The sequence below is a fragment of the Xenopus laevis genome, chromosome 9_10L (genome assembly GCF_017654675.1).
Source record: "Xenopus laevis strain J_2021 chromosome 9_10L, Xenopus_laevis_v10.1, whole genome shotgun sequence".
Taxonomy (NCBI): domain Eukaryota; kingdom Metazoa; phylum Chordata; class Amphibia; order Anura; family Pipidae; genus Xenopus; species Xenopus laevis.
In genome coordinates, this window is record NC_054387.1 from 22,321,085 (window position 1) to 22,342,708 (window position 21,624).

The 21,624-nt window shown below is 38.4% G+C and overlaps 1 protein-coding gene across 2 annotated transcripts in view; it reads right to left on the reverse strand.

Annotated features, from left to right (window-relative positions):
- Positions 1-21,624, reverse strand: part of LOC108704334 (zinc transporter ZIP11) — a 255,673-nt gene that overhangs the window by 138,770 nt on the left and 95,279 nt on the right. The window contains exon 5 of one of the 2 annotated variants that reach the window (XM_018240831.2): positions 20,127-20,238. In XM_018240831.2, the coding sequence (XP_018096320.1) occupies positions 20,127-20,238 (112 nt within the window). Of the gene's footprint in view, positions 1-20,105; positions 20,239-21,624 lie in introns of both variants that reach the window. The other variant, XM_018240830.2, reaches the window with a different exon arrangement.

Genomic DNA, 21,624 nt, shown 5'->3' on the forward strand with positions numbered 1-21,624 from the left:
GAGGCAGTGAAATCCAAGATGCCTGCCTCAGCTAGAACTGCAGAGATAGGGGTGATTTTGCTGAAGGTATAGTGAGCTGATGATTTACATTATACAAACAATTCTAAAAGTTCTAAAAATCGTATTTCTTAAACTTTTACATACATAGGGGCACATTTACTTAGCTCGAGTGAAGGAATAGAACAAAAAATACTTCGAATTTCAAAGTATTTTTTTGGCTACTTCGACCATCGACTATGACTTTGAACCGAACGATTCGAACTAAAAATCGTTCGACTATTCGACCATTCACAAGGTCCCCATAGGCTTTCCTAGCTTTTTTTGGAAAATCGTTTGATCGATGGATTAAAATCCTCTGAATCGTTCCATTCGAAAGATTTAATCGTTCGATCTAACGATTTTGCCTTCGATTGTACGAACAAAGGAAATGCGGTAAATCCTTCGACTTCGATATTCAAAGTATTTTACTTCGACAGTCGAATATTGAGGGTCAGTTAACCCTCGATATTCGACCCTAAGTAAATGTGCCCCATAGTGTCTTTACTTAGTAAATGATTTTAGTTATGATTGGTGCCCTTTAAAGGCAGCTGCTAGAATTGATACAATAGTTGCTAATATGCCTAAGATGCTGCTGAAAAATGTATCACGAAATGTTGCAAAATTGTAACAGTTTTTTAAACTATACTGCTAAACTTGGAGTTTGAAAAAAAAGGGATAAAAATTTTTTTTTTTAAAGTAACTGAAAAGTCTTTATTTCTGGGCAACAATCTGAAAACAATTGAACTGAAAAAGTTTTTGGAAGGTGAACAACCCCTTTAAAGGAGAAGGAAAGTCTCTAAACAACATTCCCTAAAAATCTCAGCCTTAATATAGTCTCCAACATATTCCCCCAGCTCAATGTAATGTTGCTTAGTTTGACTTTGTAATGGCAAAGTCAGGTCCTGCTATTAAGTACCTGTTTCAATCCAGAGCTGCTTCCTTTCTCCTCCAACAGAGATTTCCCCGGGCAAACACATGCGCACCTCACTGCTGAGCTGCTGCTGCCGTTTTTTTTTTTTTCTTCATTAGCATATTCAGCCTGTACGTGCTGAAAGTCTTGCCCTCGTTAGCCCCGCCCACTTAATCCCATTGTCCAATCGGAACTCTCCTCTGTTTTTTTCAAGACAGTCCTGCACAGCCCCTCTCCCTAAAGCTGCAGTTTACAGTGTAGGAGACACGGGCGGAAGTGATGTCAGCAGCTTGAAAATGGCAACTGCAATCTATTTTAGAGAGGGCTTACTTTCAAGACAGCAAGCTGGATAAATAATGCTCATCCAGAAGAACTGCTATAGCTGTTTGGGAGGCAGAAGTATGGTAATTATATTAAAGGGATTTTCATGTAAATCCTTTCCTTCTCCTTTAAGAGAATTTTCCTTCTAAATAAAAAAAAAGATGCATAATTGTGGTATCAATACTATTGTTGTGCTATAGACAAAAATCCATTTACCTTCGAATAAAATAGTATAAAACTTTTTTTTACTTCCCCCTACAGATTGATCTCTATTAACTATAACTGTTTTTTCTGCTTGAGGGGGCAGGAAGTACAGACACAGGAAACGTTCTATATTAGCAAAGTTTAAATAGTGTCAAATAATCCTATGTTAATGCTACAACTGTTTGTTTCTTCCTTTGAAGAAAATATTTTCTAAGCACACCCCATGCAGAGAACAGAATAAGGAGGAAATGAAAGCAGAGAGACTTTCAGCACCATGGCCAGTGCTACTGCGTGTAAACACTGCTACAGACTGGAAAAAAAGGTCTCTGCATATCCCATTTTGCAGTCTTCTGACCGGATGTAATTCTTTATAATACAATGGCAGAAGCACTGTAGCTGGAATATAGAAATTCAGCATCAATGGAAAGATGTCGGATCAACGCTGCAACTTCATCCGACAATGCATTCTCTTACCTTATTTCCATTGCATGCAATTTGTCACAGGCATTTTGTCGCAGCGCGCCGGATCGCGCCAAAACGTCCGTGTAGTCCTACCCTTAGATGGCTGGTTGATTAATTGATTGACTAACTGAATAACTGATAGGCTGGCAGGTAGACAGACAGAGAGAAATACAGACAATTTAGGTGATTGATGAGTTAAGCACTAGGACCAGAGTCTGTGATGGCAAAAGCAAGCTCAGGATGCATGATGACCACATGGTGTGATAATGGTTGATCAGTTTAGCTGGTTAAATAAGATATCCACAGATGATCATTTTGATCCAACATAATATAACTAGGTCAGATGGAATTTCCATTTTTAGGGTATGGTATTATTAGTCAACTCAAGTGGCACTTCCATTGATTTTCAATGGAATAGAAATGTAGATCTAAAATTTGAATCAGTGCAACTTGATCCATCTAAAGGGCCAAGTTTCATAGTATTTGTTCTTGCACAACACAAGAAGACTGAATTATCCCCTGAGCATAGACAGCATAATCTAGAAACAAACCAGGAGGAACATACATGGAATTGCTATGGAGCAGAGACTAGCTGATTTTCGGTGAAAAATGTAAAAATCTAAGATCAACATATCTGGCAAAAGTGGAATGTGTCTGAGCTATATGGCTAAATACAGTACATTATACTATAAGTATACTATTACAGGACCGGGCACTATTCAGAAGTTTTACTCAAATTATGGACAACATAAGGAAGAGAAAGGTTTAAAATAATAGTCTTTATTGGTTTCTTCTTCTTTTGAAAAAGGATCGAACACTTGATGAATTTCGGGCTTACACGCCCTTAAGCATAGGCCTATGCCTATGATTAAGGATGTGTAAGCACGAAACACATTAGGTGTTTGATCCTCTGTCCTTTGTTTTAAAGAGATGGAGAGCTGGAGTGGCTGGATTTTATATTGCTAATCCTACCATTCAGAAGCCCTAACTAAGCTTCATTTCATCAGCTATACGGTGATGAAATCAAAAGAGATGTTTTGTGTAGAGACTTATTTTTGTTGGTACATTAGGAGCTGCTTCATCTAATTACACAGGTTTTGGCCAGTCATTAGTGACAGCGTGATTTATGGTAGTTACAAAGACATCATTTATGTCTCCTGCCAATACCTGAAACACCAATCGATACACAAACCACCCTTCAAAAAACCCTGATGCCGATGTGTATAGTATAAACCAATAAAAATTCATCTTAGCACGTTCAAAGCAGTGATGGACAAAATATTTGCTCATTACAGCGCATAATCGACAGCGCATATCCACAATCAACATATCCACAATCATAAAAACAATTATGTAATGCTCACAAAAAACACAGCAATTCAAGGCTCAGAAATTGCACATATGAAGACTAATTATAAAGAAAACCTTTTATATTCCTTCATAGTACTGAAATCCAGGGATACATACACAAATAATGTGCAATTGCAAAGATTTACAGGAAGAATTTGGTCAGGGTGAGTATGTTAGTATTGACAAATCACATGAAGCAAAGCAGCTAGAAGCAGGCTCCCAGCCGAGCAGCGGGGCCTGGGATTATGTAAAGAATTCAACTGATTTATCTCTACTGCTGTCAGGAAGCAAAAGAGCATTGACTCATCTGACCACCTGCTGTTATATTTTTCTACTTCAGCCTGTTCATTAGCAAGGTAATGTTTGGCCACAGCAGAAACTTGTAGAACAGTTAATCTACCAGCACCCTTCACCAGTCATTGGCTTTCAAATACATAACACAGATATGCAACTCCCAACATGCAATGGTAGATGTTAGCTATAGTTCATTGCAATAATACATCTCAATGTACATTCTATAGTAAAACAACTTTATAGGTATCATACCACCTATAAGATGCAATATTTTTAGCTGTGTCTCTATAATACAATTATTTTACATGTTAAGAATAGGGATTGTTAGTGTCTGCACAAAAAGCATGGACAAAAAGCAAATCTTATGTGTTGTTAATTGGTTCCCCCATGGTGCTAGCTGGCTGGTGGGGGGGGGGCAGGAAATAAGAGATATACTTGTCTGGTCTTGAGAAATGTTTCACCAAAACATTGACTATGCAACAATAACGTAATTTTTTTTTTAATAGTGTGAATGTGTTCTTCTACATGTGGATTCTGGATATTATACAACTATATGGGATGTAATATGAACTTGAGGAGAGTGCAGACCCATATACATAGATGCACACTGGTGATTCCAAAAAAATATAAAAAAATCTTGATTGGGATGTATTAAATGTATTAAAAAAAAAGTTTGGTGCTATATTTAAGATGCATTTTTTTGCTTAAACAATGTGTAATGTGCTGAACTAAATTATGTATATATGATTTTCATCTATAAAGAATTTTAATGCAGTGACACCTTGTCTGAGTTTAATTAATAACTTCTATATATGGGGGGGCTAGGGGGCTTTTGCAACTGTTCTTCAAATATTTGATTTACTATTGTGATAGAGTGACCAACACTTTATGCTTTGTGGCAAATCGATCGGATTCAATTAGACTGTTCATTCACTGTGCTTCCGTCCAATGAAGACAATAACATATAGGAAAAGGAGTGATGAATTCAGTCGAACGCAGTGGGTTGCTGCAAAAACTGTGCTTTTTATTTTAACACAACATGTTTCGAGCTGTGCTCTTTGTCAAGTGTAATACAAAAGAAACCCAATACAATCTTAAATAGTTTAAACCCCACCCTTCATTTGTGGTAATCGAATGCAGGTTATTGCTGTTAGATAATTATTCAGCCTGGCCACATTCCAAAACAGAAATCATAAAATTATTGAATATACAAAAAGTCCCATAGCATGTAGACAATATTCATGTTAGTGACAACACGATGATTAGCTGTGCAATCCCAAATCCATGATGTGAAATTGAATCTGTAAAAATGACATTTTAAAAAAAATTTTTTTATTCATTAAAAAATTTAAAATCAATTTCCAGGTACTGCTCCTATGGAGCCTACCATGAGCCAGCTAAGTTTATTCATAGGACATCAAACGATATCTCACTATTCATAAATAAATAGAATCTTTCTTACCCTTAAGTAGAAAATTTCACATTCTTATTATTTGTCAAACAGTATCCAGTTTATCTGGAAAGGAGAAGGTCAACAAATGTATCAAAAAAAGGTTACTGTGTATAAAACACCAATGCATATTATCATTTCAAAGAAAACTGCCAATACTCCAGTATTCATTTAAACCATCTGGATGTAAACTATTTAACCTTTTAATCCACTTTGCTTCTTCTTGAAGTAATAATTTGAGTACATTGCCCCCTCTCTGTGGTTTGCAGATCACTTCAAATACCTGCCATTTAAGCTGTGAAAGATTGTGTTTAGAAATAGAAAAATGTCTTGAGACGGAGGTATCTGTTTGGGTCCCTGCTTTAAAATTCCGTATATTGGATCTATGTTCTTAGATCCTCTCTTTAACTGAGCGGGATGTCTGTCCTATGTATACAAGTCCACACGGGCATTTCAATAGATATACTACATTTACACTTTCACAAGTGGCATAGGTGTGGAGTTTCAATCCCTTACCGCTAATGGGATGATGTACAACTTCCCCTTTAATAATAGATGAGCAGCATATGCAATTAAGACAAGGAAAAGTTCCCCTTTTTGGGGGTCCTTGGAAAAGAGACTGTAACTTGTTGGACTTACGGGGTTCTGCTGGACACAGTTTGTCACGTAGTGTTTGCCCTCTTGTGTAACAAAACAAAGGGGTTTCATTACAGTGACGTTTTAGTGATTTGTCCTGTTGTAAAATGGGCCAGAATTTTTTAATCACCTTTTCAATCTGAGTACTTGCCCGTGAGAATTTGCTAACGAATGTCATTCTCTTATTATTTGTATTATTTGACACAGGTTTATAAGTTAATAGTTCGCCTCTAGGTAACGCCCCAACTTCATTTGCTGTTTTGTATAAATTTTGTGTATTGTACCCTTTAGCTTTAAATCTGTTGATAAGTGTATCTGCAGCCTTCCAGTACTTAGTATCATCTGAGGCAATCCGTCTTGCTCTCAAAAGTTGGCTTTTTGGAATTGCTGAAATGCAGCAAGGGTTATGATAACTAGAGGCATGAAGAAGGCTATTGCGATCTGTAGCCTTTTGGTACAGGGCTGTCTCGATAATGCCTTGGTTAAGCGTTAATTTTACGTCAAGGAAGTTAAGCGAATGGGTCGAGGTCTCTAAGGTGAATTTAACTGATGGATGTTTAGTGTTAGCCTTATTTACCATGTCATGGAAACCAGAAATGTCACCTTTCCATATAACCAAAATGTCGTCCACAAATCTGAGATAAAGTGCAATATGCTCTTTAAATTCCGTATTAAGGAAAAACATTTTTTCAAGTTTGTGGACAAATAAATTAGCAAATGAGGGGGCGACCGCCGCCCCCATTGATGTACCTTGACATTGCCAGTAAAATTTGTCTTCAAATCTGAAGTAATTACGTTTCAAGATTAATGTTAGACAATCAATCAAAAAATACACCATGGTATGAGGTAAATTTGTTTCGAGAAGACAATCCTCAATATGCATAATCCCCTCATCTTGAGGTATAGATGTATATAAACTGACAATGTCAATGCTGCATAAGGTACAATTATTGTCTAATACCTCCATTGTGGACAATATTTGTAATAATTCATTTGTGTCTTTCAAACAACAGGAAATATTTTGCGCTAGCGGTTGTAAATATGAGTCCACATATTTTGATAATGGCTCCAATACGGAGCCTATCCCTGAGACGATAGGTCGCCCTGGGGGATTTATCAAAGTTTTGTGTACTTTGGGAAGGAGGTATAGTACTGGGACACGAGGCTGATCCACTAGGAGAAAATCCCTGGTATCTGACGTAATGAGACCATTTGTAAAAACAAATTTTTTTAACTTCAGCAATAACTACTTTCTCAAACGCTGACAAGGTATTCCACCTGTACAAAATAAATACCTTGTCAGCGTTTGAGAAAGTAGTTATTGCGGAAGTTAAAAAAATTTGTGATAAACCCAGCCTGACCAAGGCCAAGTTTAATTTATCATATGGTGAGAGACAAGCACTACAAAAATTACAATCTAATAATTCGCTAGTAATTAAAAACGCTGACAAAGGTGGTAGTATTGTACTTATGGACAAACAAATGTATGTTGAGGAAGCGTACCGCCAGCTATTGACTCCTGGACACTATAAATTAATTGGAAAAGATCCAGTATTTGATATACAAAAGGAGATTAGGTCTTTGGTAACTGACGCTTTTACAAATGGTCTCATTACGTCAGATACCAGGGATTTTCTCCTAGTGGATCAGCCTCGTGTCCCAGTACTATACCTCCTTCCCACAGTACACAAAACTTTGATAAATCCCCCAGGGCGACCTATCGTCTCAGGGATAGGCTCCGTATTGGAGCCATTATCAAAATATGTGGACTCATATTTACAACCGCTAGCGCAAAATATTTCCTGTTGTTTGAAAGACACAAATGAATTATTACAAATATTGTCCACAATGGAGGTATTAGACAATAATTGTACCTTATGCAGCATTGACATTGTCAGTTTATATACATCTATACCTCAAGATGAGGGGATTATGCATATTGAGGATTGTCTTCTCGAAACAAATTTACCTCATACCATGGTGTATTTTTTGATTGATTGTCTAACATTAATCTTGAAACTTAATTACTTCAGATTTGAAGACAAATTTTACTGGCAATGTCAAGGTACATCAATGGGGGCGGCGGTCGCCCCCTCATTTGCTAATTTATTTGTCCACAAACTTGAAAAAATGTTTTTCCTTAATACGGAATTTAAAGAGCATATTGCACTTTATCTCAGATTTGTGGACGACATTTTGGTTATTTGGAAAGGTGACATTTCTGGTTTCCATGACATGGTAAATAAGGCTAACACTAAACATCCATCAGTTAAATTCACCTTAGAGACCTCGACCCATTCGCTTAACTTCCTTGACGTAAAATTAACGCTTAACCAAGGCATTATCGAGACAGCACTGTACCAAAAGGCTACAGATCGAAATAGCCTTCTTCATGCCTCTAGTTATCATAACCCTCGCTGCATTTCAGCAATTCCAAAAAGCCAACTTTTGAGAGCAAGACGGATTGCCTCAGATGATACTAAGTACTGGAAGGCTGCAGATACACTTATCAACAGATTTAAAGCTAAAGGGTACGATACACAAAATTTATACAAAACAGCAAATGAAGTTGGGGCGTTACCTAGAGGCGAACTATTAACTTATAAACCTGTGTCAAATAATACAAATAATAAGAGAATGACATTCGTTAGCAAATTCTCACGGGCAAGTACTCAGATTGAAAAGGTGATTAAAAAATTCTGGCCCATTTTACAACAGGACAAATCACTAAAACGTCACTGTAATGAAACCCCTTTGTTTTGTTACACAAGAGGGCAAACACTACGTGACAAACTGTGTCCAGCAGAACCCCGTAAGTCCAACAAGTTACAGTCTCTTTTCCAAGGACCCCCAAAAAGGGGAACTTTTCCTTGTCTTAATTGCATATGCTGCTCATCTATTATTAAAGGGGAAGTTTAATAATGTAATAATGTACTCAAATTATTACTTCAAGAAGAAGCAAAGTGGATTAAAAGGTTAAATAGTTTACATCCAGACGGTTTAAATGAATACTGGAGTATTAGCAGTTTTCTTTGAAATGATAATATGCATTGGTGTTTTATACACAGTAACCTTTTTTTGATACATTTGTTGACCTTCTCCTTTCCAGATAAACTGGATACTGTTTGACAAATAATAAGAATGTGAAATTTTCTACTTAAAAGGATTCTGTCATCGGAAAACATGTTTTTTTCAAAACGCATCAGTTAATAGTGCTACTCCAGCAGAATGCTGCACTGAAATCCAATTCTCAAAAGAGCAAACAGATTTTTTTATATTCAATTTTGAAATCTGACATGGGGCTAGACATTTTGTCAATTTCCCAGCTGCCCCTGGTCATGTGACTTGTGCCTGCACTTTAGGAGAGAAATGCTTTCTGGCAGGCTGCTGTTTTTCCTTCTCAATGTAACTGAATGTGTCTCAGTGAGACATGGGTTTTTAATATTGAGTGTTGTTCTTAGATCTACCAGGCAGCTGTTATCTTGTGTTAGGGAGCTGCTATCTGGTTACCTTCCCATTGTTCTTTTGTTTGCCTGCTGGGTGGGAATGGGAGGGAGTGAGATATCACTTCAACTTGCAGTACAGCAGTAAAGAGTGATTGAAGTTTATCAGAGCACAAGTCACATGACTTGGGGCAGCTGGGAAATTGACAAAATGTCTAGCCCCATGTCATATTTCAAAATTGAATATAAAAAAATCTGTTTGCTCTTTTGAGAAATGGATTTCATTGCAGAATCCTGCTGGAGCAGCACTATTAACTGATTCATTTTGAAAAAAATTTTTTTCCCATGACAGTATCCCTTTAAGGGTAAGAAAGATTCTATTTATTTATGAATAGTGAGATATCGTTTGATGTCCTATGAATAAACTTAGCTGGCTCATGGTAGGCTCCATAGGAGCAGTACCTGGAAATTGATTTTAAATTTTTTAACCCTTTAAGTGCCAGCAGAATTTCACATTTTGGTTACGCGAAATGCCAGCCGTTTTTGAAACATTTTGTGCTCTCTCACTTTAGGGGCATTTTCTGAGGGGAAACCTATAGTTTACCTAGGAAAACTATACATTGTTTTTTTCGGTAGAAACTGAGCTTTCTAAATCTGCCTGAGTTTTCATGTATTTCCACCTGTGCAAAAAAATTTATAGTGCTAAATACCAAAAAAAAATGAAAAATTACCATTTTTCATCGTATATCAATTTATACCAGAAAAATATTTCATTTTACGGATGAAAATCCAACTGATTTGGAAAGCCTTATGTCTCTCGAACGTGCCAATACCAGATATGTATAGTTTTAGGGAGATTTAGGACTTCTGTACCTCAAAAACTCCCGGCAGTATATTACCGAATTTTGAAAGCACTAAGGCAGAAAACGGCATACTTTAGATTCCAAGGCAAAAACTCCTGAAACCGTAGGTTTACCCCAGAAAACCATACATTTTTGAAAAGTACACATTCTGCTGATTACAAAATGGGTAACTATATCTCTCTACTCCCAACTACCAAACATAAAAGCTTGTCTGAACATAGCGGTTTTTCAAAAAAAAATTCAAAATTCTGAAAAATCATTTCAAAGGTTTTATTTTGCTGCTCCGCATATCCCAAACTATATTAGGTACCAAGAAAAAGCACCTGAAATATGATTGCCAGGGGTCCACTGAACAGTTTGATACCCATTATGCATAGGTTTACCAAAGTATCTGGCATTTAGAGACACCAATATGAAGTTAGCACATCCAAATTGATCAGGACTTTACTTCAGCTACTGAGAAATCAACACATTGACTGCATTTTTTGTGGGGTAAAAACACAGAAATATATGTTTACCCCCCAAACCCATATATTTTTGGAAAGTACACATTCTACAGAATCTAAAATGGGTACCCATGCCTTTCTGCTCCAAACTACTGAGTCGCAAGGCTTTCCCAAAATTGTCGGTTTTGGTGAAATATGTGAAAATTGCCTCAAACCTTCAACTTCCCAGCACCATATCACCCATGTATCATTATGTACTAAGAAAAAGCACCCTAAATATGATTGCCATGGTTCCTCTGAACATTTTGGTGGCCATTGTTCATAGGTTTACCAAAGTATCTGGCATTTAGAGGCCCCAAAATGAAGTTAGCGCATACAAACAGTCCCGTGGGTAACTTCAGCTAATGAAAAATCAAACACATTGACTGCATTTTTGTGGGGTAAAAACACAGAAATATATGTTTACCCCCAAAACCCATATATTTTTGGAAAGTACACATTCTACCGAATCTAAAATGGGTACCCATGCCTTTCTGCTCCAAACTACTGAGTCGCAAGGCTTTCCCACAATTGTCAGTTTTGGTGAAATATGTGAAAATTGCCTCAAACCTTCAACTTCTCAGCACCATATCACCCATGTATCGTTACGCACCAAGAAAAAGCACCCTAAATATGATTGCCAGGGTTCCTCCAAACAGTTTGGTGGCCATTGTTCATAGGTTTACCAAAGTATCTGGCATTTAGAGGCCCCAAAATGAAGTTAGCGCATACAAACAGTCCCGTGGGTAACTTCAGCTAATGAAAAATCAACACATTGACTGCATTTTTGTGGGGTAAAAACACAGAAATATATGTTTACCCCCAAAACCCATATATTTTTGGAAAGTACACATTCTACCGAATCTAAAATGGGTACCCATGCCTTTCTGCTCCAAACTACTGAGTCGCAAGGCTTTCCTACAATTGTCGGTTTTGGTGAAATATCTGAAAATTGCCTCAAAGCTTCAACTTCTCAGCACCATATCACCCATGTATCGTTACGCACCAAGAAAAAGCACCCTAAATATGATTGCCAGGGTTCCTCCAAACAGTTTGGTGGCCATTGTTCATAGGTTTACCAAAGTATCTGGCATTTAGAGGCCCCAAAATGAAGTTAGCGCATACAAACAGTCCCGTGGGTAACTTCAGCTAATGAAAAATCAACACATTGACTGCATTTTTGTGGGGTAAAAACACAGAAATATATGTTTACCCCCAAAACCCATATATTTTTGGAAAGTACACATTCTACCGAATCTAAAATGGGTACCCATGCCTTTCTGCTCCAAACTACTGAGTCGCAAGGCTTTCCCACAATTGTCGGTTTTGGTGAAATATCTGAAAATTGCCTCAAAGCTTCAACTTCTCAGCACCATATCACCCATGTATCGTTACGCACCAAGAAAAAGCACCCTAAATATGATTGCCAGGGTTCCTCCAAACAGTTTGGTGGCCATTGTTCATAGGTTTACCAAAGTATCTGGCATTTAGAGGCCTCAAAATGAAGTTAGCGCAGACAAATAGTCCTGTGGGTAACTTCATCTAATGAGAAATCAACACATTGACTGCATTTTTGTGGGGTAAAAACACAGAAATAAATGTTTACCCCCCAAACCCATATATTTTTGGAAAGTACACATTCTACTGAATCTAAAATGGGTACCCATGCCTTTCTGCTCCAAACTACTGAGTCGCAAGGCTTTCCCAAAGTTGTCGGTTTTGGTGAAATATCTGAAAATTGCCTCAAAGCTTCAACTTCCCAGCACCATATCACCCATGTATCATTACGTACTAAGAAAAAGCACCCTAAATATGATTGCCAGGGTTCCTCTGAACATTTTGGTGGCCATTGTTCATAAGTTTACCAAAGTATCTGGCATTTAGAGGCCCCAAAATGAAGTTAGCGCATACAAACAGTTCCGTGGGTAACTTCAGCAAATGAAAGATCAACACATTAACTGCATTTTTTGTGGGGTAAAAACACAGAAATATATGTTTACCCCCCAAACCCATACATTTTTGGAAAGTACACATTCTACAGAATCTAAAATGGGTACCCATGCCTTATTGCTCCAAACTACTGAGTCGCAAGGCTTTCCCAAAGTTGTCGGTTTTGGTGAAATATCTGAAAATTGCCTCAATGCTTCAACTATCCAGCATCATATCGCCCATGTATCATTACGTATCACAAAAAAGCACCCAAATTGTGATTGCCAGGGGTCCTCCAAACAGTTTGGTGCCCACTGTGCATAGGTTTACCAAAGTATATGGCATTTAGAGGCCCCAAAATGAAGTTAGCACATACAAATTGTCCTGTGGGTAACTTCAGCTAATGAAAAATCAGCACATTGTCTGCATTTTTGTGGGGTAAAAACACAGAAATATATGTTTACCCCCCAAACCATTTTTGGAAAGTACACATTCTACAGAATCTAAAATGGGTACCCATGCCTTTCTGCTCCAAACTACTGAGTCGCAAGGCTTTGCCAAATTTGGCGGTTTTGGTGAAATATCTGAAAATTGCCTCAAAGCTTCAACTTTCCAGCATCGTATTGTCCATGTATCATTACCAGCATAAAGCATCCTAAATATAAACATAGGGGTCTACTAAATAGTTTGATGCCCAATGTGCATAGATATACCAAACTATGTGGCGCACAGAGACCCCCAAATGACAATATGTATAGACATTTTCACGGCTGACGCGCTGGCTGCTGCAACATAACCACCCGGGGTGTGTATTATGCGACATTAGACCACCTAACAGTACAGAGACCCCAGAAAACCATATATTTTCAGAAAGTACACATTCTGACGAATTCAATATGGGTAAATAAGTGTTTCTACTACAAACTGCCAAACTGCAAAGCAATGCTGAACATAACGTTTTTTATCAAATTTCTGAAAATCGTCACAAAGCTTGAATTTTACCCCATTATATGCTCCACGTTTCGTAACGTATCAGCATAAAACATCCTAAATATGAACGCATGGGGTCTACTGAACACTTTGATGCCCAATATGCATAGATATACCAAACTATGTGGCGCACAGAGACCCCCAAATGACAATAGTGTATATACATTTTCACGGTTGACGCGCTGGCTGCTGCAATATAAGCACCTGGTGTGTGTATTATGCGACATTAGACCCCCCTAACAGTACAGAGACCCCAGAAAACCAGATATTTTCAGAAAGTACACATTCTGACGAATCCAATATGGGTAAATAAGTGTTTCTACTACAAACTGCCAAACTGCAAAGCAATGCTGAACATAACGGTTTTTATCAAATTTCTGAAAATCGTCACAAAGCTTGAATTTTACCCCATTATATGCTCCACGTTTCGTAACGTATCAGCATAAAACATCCTAAATATGAACGCCAGGGGTCTACTGAACACTTTGATGCCCAATATGCATAGATATACCAAACTATGTGGCGCACAGAGACCCCCAAATGACAATAGTGTATATACATTTTCACGGCTGACGCGCTGGCTGCTGCAATATAAGCACCTGGTGTGTGTATTATGCGACATTAGACCCCCCTAACAGTACAGAGACCCCAGAAAACCAGATATTTTCAGAAAGTACACATTCTGACGAATCCAATATGGGTAAATAAGTGTTTCTACTACAAACTGCCAAACTGCAAAGCAATGCTGAACATAACGGTTTTTATCAAATTTCTGAAAATCGTCACAAAGCTTGAATTTTACCCCATTATATGCTCCACGTTTCGTAACGTATCAGCATAAAACATCCTAAATATGAACGCCAGAGGTCTACTGAACACTTTGATGCTCAATATGCATAGATATACCAAACTATGTAGCGCACAGAGACCACCAAATGACAATAGTGTATATACATTTTCACGGCTGACGCGCTGGCTGCTGCAATATAAGCGCCTGGTGTGTGTATTATGCAACATTAGACCCCCCCAACAGTACAGAGACCCCAGAAAACCATATATTTTCAGAAAGTACACATTCTGAAGAATCCAATATGGGTAAATAAGTGTTTCTACTACAAACTGCCAAACTGCAAAGCAATGCTGAACATAACGGTTTTTATCAAATTTCTGAAAATCGTCACAAAGCTTGAATTTTACCCCATTATATGCTCCACGTTTCGTAACGTATCAGCATAAAACATCCTAAATATGAACGCCAGAGGTCTACTGAACACTTTGATGCTCAATATGCATAGATATACCAAACTATGTAGCGCACAGAGACCACCAAATGACAATAGTGTATATACATTTTCACGGCTGACGCGCTGGCTGCTGCAATATAAGCGCCTGGTGTGTGTATTATGCAACATTAGACCCCCCTAACAGTACAGAGACCCCAGAAAACCATATATTTTCAGAAAGTACACATTCTGACGAATCCAATATGGGTAAATAAGTGTTTCTACTACAAACTGCCAAACTGCAAAGCAATGCTGAACATAACGGTTTTTTATCAAATTTCTGAAAATCGTCAGAAAGCTTGAATTTTACCCCATTATATGACCCACATTTCGTAACGTATCAGCATAAACATCCTAAATATGAACGCCAGGGGTCTACTGAACACTTTGATGCTCAATATGCATAGATATACCAAACTATTTGGCGTACAGAGACCACCAAATGACAATAGTGTATATACATTTTCACAGCTGACGCGCTGGCTGCTGCAATATAAGCACCTGGTGTGTGTATTATGCGACATTAGACCCCCCTAACAGTACAGAGACCCCAGAAAACCATATATTTTCAGAAAGTACACATTCTGACGAATCCAATATGGGTAAATAAGTGTTTCTACTACAAACTGCCAAACTGCAAAGCAATGCTGAACATAACGGTGTTTATCAAATTTCTGAAAATCGTCACAAAGCTTGAATTTTACCCCATTATATGCCCCACATTTCATAACGTATCAGCATAAAACATCCTAAATATGAACGCCAGGGGTCTACTGAACACTTTGATGCCCAATATGCATAGATATACCAAACTATGTGGCGCACAGAGACCCCCAAATGGATATATAGTAGATAAAATTTACAAGGCAAAACAAAATAAGGCAGTAAAGAGTGAAATGAAAAAAAATCCAATAAAACCACAAAAATCAATGTTTTTTTTCCAGAATAGTGTTATCGGCCGTCAGAATCACAGTTTGAATATTTTAGCTGGGCCAAACAGGTTATACGGCTAGAAACAAGTGAACACAACATATGCAGAGGTGAAAATGCAATAAAATGGCTAAATAACATACAAAAGATATTGCACAGTACGGTTAGCGAATACGCTATTCGTAATGGCAATAAAACATTTTTTTCAGCCAAAAAAAGAGACGATGCGATAAGAAAAAAAAATGGATATATAGTAGATAAAATTTACAAGGCAAAACAAAATAAGGCAGTAAAGAGTGAAATGAAATGAAATTTTTATTTTAGCTGGGCCAAACAGGTTATACGGCTAGAAACAAGTGAACACAACATATGCAGAGCTGAAAATGCAATAAAATGGCTAAAAATTCAATAAAATGGCTAAAAATGCACCACAATACCCAAAATTGCAATATAATCACCGAAATAACATACAAAAGATATTGCACAGTACGGTTAGCGAATACGCTATTCGTAATGGCAATAAAACATTTTTTTCAGCCAAAAAAAGAGACGATGCGATAAGAAAAAAAAAAAAGCCACAATGCCATGTATGTGCGTGTGTACAAATGGTAAATTACATGTTATGTGCGCGTGTGTGCGTGTGCACATGTGTGTAAGTGCAGTGAGTGTAAGTGACCCCCCCAATCCCCAAAAATGTATGTGTAAGTGTGTGTAAGTGTGAATCTAAGTGTGTATTACTGTAATAAGTGTGTGTTGGTGTGTTTGTGTGTGTAATTGTTGCACTAACCTGAAAAAGTCGCTGAAGACTGTTGCACACGATGTGGAGGGGTCCCAGGAAGACATCTGCGACGATCTGCGTGTTCCTGTGCTGTGGGGGCGGAGATCAACGGCGCAGTGCAGGCTGCAGCAGCAGGACACGTAAGTAACATGTGCCTGCTGCTGCTTTTGGGCCCCTGGGCGATCGCGCCCCAGGGGCCACTCGATCCCCTGCTCTGCTCGTTGCCTAGGGGCAGGGGATCGAAGCGGAACGGAGCGAGCGGCTCTAACAGCCGCTCCTCCGCTCCACAACCCGGAAGTGCTGCAGAACGTAGAATCTACGTTCTGTGGCATTTCAAGTTACTTTTCCACAGAACGTAGATTCTACGTTCTGTGGCACTTAAAGGGTTAATGAATAAAAAAAATGTAAAATGTCATTTTTACAGATTCAATTTCACATCATGGATTTGGGATTGCACAGCTAATCATCGTGTTGTCACTAACATGAATATTGTCTACATGCTATGGGACTTTTTGTATATTCAATAATTTTATGATTTCTGTTTTGGAATGTGGCCAGGCTGAATAATTATCTAACAGCAATAACCTGCATTCGATTACCACAAATGAAGGGTGGGGTTTAAACTATTTAAGATTGTATTGGGTTTCTTTTGTATTACACTTGACAAAGAGCACAGCTCGAAACATGTTGCGTTAAAATAAAAAGCACAGTTTTTGCAGCAACCCACTGCGTTCGACTGAATTCATCACTCCTTTTCCTATACTTTATGCTTTGTGATAAGCTCTTAAAGAGTAGATAAACTGGGTATTAAGAGTCTCAGTGCACTTTCACGCAAGTGTGCTTAGACTAGGCTCTATAGATAAGTTTGCTGCCTGATTTATGATGCCAGCAAAGTCACTTTCGTGCAAAGCTACTAAAAGTACATCAGACAATATTTTTATGTGGTTTATTATTTGTAGCTGCAGAGTCACACATAGCACGAATATGCCATAACTGGTGCACCTGACTCTTGACAAATTCTTACTCTATCTGTAGTTCACATGATTAACAGGATGTGAAAATTAATTCTAACTCCACTTGTAGTTTACTAGAGCAAGAGTAGGTAAAATACCTTCTGTGTCTGACTCCTGATTAATTCTTACTCAATCTGTAGCTCACTAGAGCAAGAGTAGGTGAAATGACTAGTGCACCTGAGTCTTGATTAAGTCTTACTACTTCTGCAGTTCACTAGAGCAACAGGATGTAACTGATGTGCTTGACTCTTGATTAATTCTTACTCCATCTGTAAAATTCTGGAGCAGTAAGATGTGAAAAGGCTGATGCACCTGACTCTTGATTAATGCTAACTGCATCTGTAGCTCACTAGAGCAACTGGACATGGAAAGACTGGTGTGTGTGATGCTTACTCAAACTGTAGCTCAATCAAGCTAGAGCAAGGGTCCCCAACCTTTTTTTTTTTTTTCATGAACCATATTCAATTGTAAAAGGAGTTGGGGAGCAACACAAGCATGAAAAAAGTTCCTGGGAGTACCAAATAAAGGCTGTGATTGGCTATTTGGTAGCCCCTGTGTGGGCTGGCAGTCTTAAGGAGGTTCTGTTTGTCAGTACATCAGGTTTTATGCAACCAAAACTTGCTTCAAGCAAGGAATTCAAAAATATGCACCTGCTTTGAAGCCACTGGGTGCAACATCCAAGGGGTTGGTGAGCAACACACTACTCACGAGCCACTGTGCAAGAGCAACAGGATGTGGAACGACTGGCGCACCTAACTCTTAATGAAATATTTCTCCATCTGTAGCTTACTAGAGCATGAATAGATGAAACGACTAGTGCAACCGACTGTTGATCAATTCTTACTCAATCTGCAGTTCACTTTAGAAAGAAGGTCTAAAATGATTGGCACACCTGGCATTTTATTAATTCTCACTCCATCGGTATCTCTCTATTGCAATAGCACATGAAAAAAACGGGCGCACCTAACACCTGATTAACTCTTACTCTATCTGTAGCTGGCTAGAGCTGAAAGACTGCTCGTGATGATGCAGCCTTGGAGAAAAAATTACAAATCACATAAAAACAAAAACATTCTAGTACAGTAAAAACTGGTACACATCTGCATCCCTAATATCAGTTCATCCATCATTGTCACAGCTCTCTAAAAATAGACAGAATACAAAAGAATGAAAAGACTGAAGGGTAAGACTGCACAGGCCTAGAACCTGAATCTTCAGAAAGTTGAATCACACATACAAATTTTTTTTACATGCAAAGTGACAGAGAAGGCAACTCTGTGGGCCACTGCTCACTATCATCCATATTATAGCCCTATAGCAATGGCCTGCAGAGAATTTAAGAAAATGCTTGGATCAAGGTCATAAAAAGCAGCAGACATCTACCAGCTTTAAACAATATTTCCAAGAGAAAATATACAACCCAAGAAAAAGAAAAGAGCTGTAGGGATTCCACAACTGAACAGATGCTTTCAACCCATGACATCAGTAGGAAATCATTATAAAAATAGTTGTTTTGCCTGTTTTCTGTTGATCAGTTAGGTCAGTTATTAAAGTATGAGCAAAGAATTTTCTCAGTCCCCTAATGTCTGTAATAACATCAACAGGGCAACTTGTGTGTAGTTTAGTGGAGGTAATTACAGAGGCAAAGCTTTTTTGCATCATAGAGAGCAATGGGAAAATGGTGAAAATGCTTTGCATGTAGGGGAAATACATATTATTTATTCAATAAAACATATATTTAGAGCGCTTTTGCCATTTTTTAGATTAAGTTCTACATTTCAGACAATGGGCCAGATTCAATTTAGTGAGAAAAAGTATGTCATGGTTTATCATGGATGAGATTAGATGAGAAAAAAAAACTTTTCTCCTAATTCAGTTCCATTTTTTCCCACAGACTTCAATAAAGTTTTCACGTGATAAACTGTGTGATAAGATTTTATGAATTGAGTTGCATCTCAAATAAAATTTCATCCATAAGTTTTCATAAGTGATAAACCTTTTTCTCACTGAATAGAATCTGCACCAAGTTGCACAGATCATATCTGGTGGTGCTGTTCTGTTTCAGCCTATAGAAGAAAATCATACAACTCAAAGAAATGATAAATCCTTTAATTTTATTGAATAGATAAGTTGTACTTGAATGGAAGAGCTATGCAACACAGATTAAACTTGAAGTGGATAACTATGTTTTTATGCAGAATTCTACACTCTGCAATAGAAGTGACCACTAGAAGTGACTTTTGGAGAATAACTCTTGTTTAACCCTACCTTTGCCGCAATGTTCATTGTTAATAGGGAATGTGTCTGTAATATGGGATTTCTTAGTTAAAGACAAGTTAACAACCCTGGGCAGATGCCTACTGTATCTCTGGATAGCGAAAGCATGTTCAGAGTGGAACCCATACAGAATCCCATCAGAATTTAGAAAGGAGAATTCTTGGGCACTTTCATTATGAAATGCACTTGGTATTTATGCTGTACGTATGTGACACAGGAGCAGAGGGGGCTCAGCTAGAAGTACCTGGTTGGGCTCAAAACATGATGTCAAAATAGGGAGGGGGGAGAATTTATATAAGTATTCTTTTCCACAGTGGCAGTTGCACTTGGATTCTGTACCAAAATCAGAAGCTGGCAGTCAGGATACCTCTATCTGAGACCAATCCTGCTCCTGATTTGGCTGTAACAGCGGGTAGCTGCTTGGTATATGACAGGACAGGATGCTTGCCTTGTTGAAAGATGCCTCTACCTATCCGAATGCTGAGCTCTTTATCCTCATATGACATCCCCTCATCCTTCTCCTTGATGGGTTTGGAGTCCTGATTCAGTGTGGCAACGGAGTAGGGATCCTCAGTGAAGCCCTGCCACAAAGAAAATCATATTTTACAAACAATCACCATGATAATGACATTACTACTGCAAGACAGTTGAGGTTACAGGCACAGATACAGGGGTAACCTCAGATTAACATGCAACATGCTGAGCTGCAATCAGTACAACACCTGAATGCGAACTGTGTCTGGTATGACTGGGATAACAAACACAGCCTACTGGGTATCTTAGCAAAGACAGAATTAAATGCTCTGTATCTAGACATTATTTGTATACAACAGAAATCCAATAACAGTCTATTCCTGAAAGTTCATCTGTGCTTAGTCTTCCCCCACACCTGGGCTTCCACCAACAGAAAAATTACCTTGGTATAAATGCAAGAGGCATTATATATATATATAACAGTCATAATTTATTATTTACTAACTCAAGGCATACCAGGATTAGTCAAATTACATCCCAGCAAAAGTGTGTCAGAAATTATGCTGGGGAGCAGCAATTCAGAAACAGCTTGAAGATCCCAGATTGCAAATCATGAATAATAGAACCTGTACCTTGTCTTATTCGTCACAGTTTTCCTTGCATCCCCGTCAGTATACTTTCGTATCCAGGGTCAGATTTCCTGTGCAGGTGCCCCTAGTCCACGTGGTCCTAGCGCCTGCCCGCACTCCCCACCCACGAACACACGTGAGCATGCGCCAGAGCGCTGAGGAGCTGCGTGTCCTTAATGCTCCTCATAAAGCGACTGGGCAATATATTATGGCAAGTGTTAAAGGGGTCCCTGTAAGATGCCAGACAGTCACTATTCATTAGGCCAGTGTTGGTTGGTTGTGTATTTCAAATACGAGGGCAGATTTTGAATATCAGTCTGCAACCGGTTTGACATCCTGGATTAATGTAGTTTTTTTCCCCCACAAAGCCTCTACCTTACTAAACTACTGAGAACTCTTATTTCTCTAAGTTGAGCTCTGTTTCATCATATTCCTGCATCTCTGCCTTCCCAAGCTGTTCTCCATCTGCTTGTTATTATACCATCCTGTCCTACACTCCCCAATATATCTCTAACAGCCGCCTGTCTCTCACCCACACTGTCGCTAACCTAACAGAGTTTGCCTGTAGATAGTAACCCTAGACTTCGCTTTTCCTATCCACTCACAGATAGCAGACACAATAGACACTATCGCATGTATAAAAACATCAAGGGCTAATATGCCCCCACCCCCTTCTTTTTAGGCGTTTAGGACATGCCTAAATATTGTACTGGTTATGACCTACCACAGATATATTGCAGTAGACAGAACAAAGTAAATTCTTGATTAGTTGTCATGGATAACTGCAGATGTTCTCTCAAAGTCCAGTTTAAAGACAATCAGCCCAGCAAAATGGACTTGATATTGTTTGTATACAACAGAGTT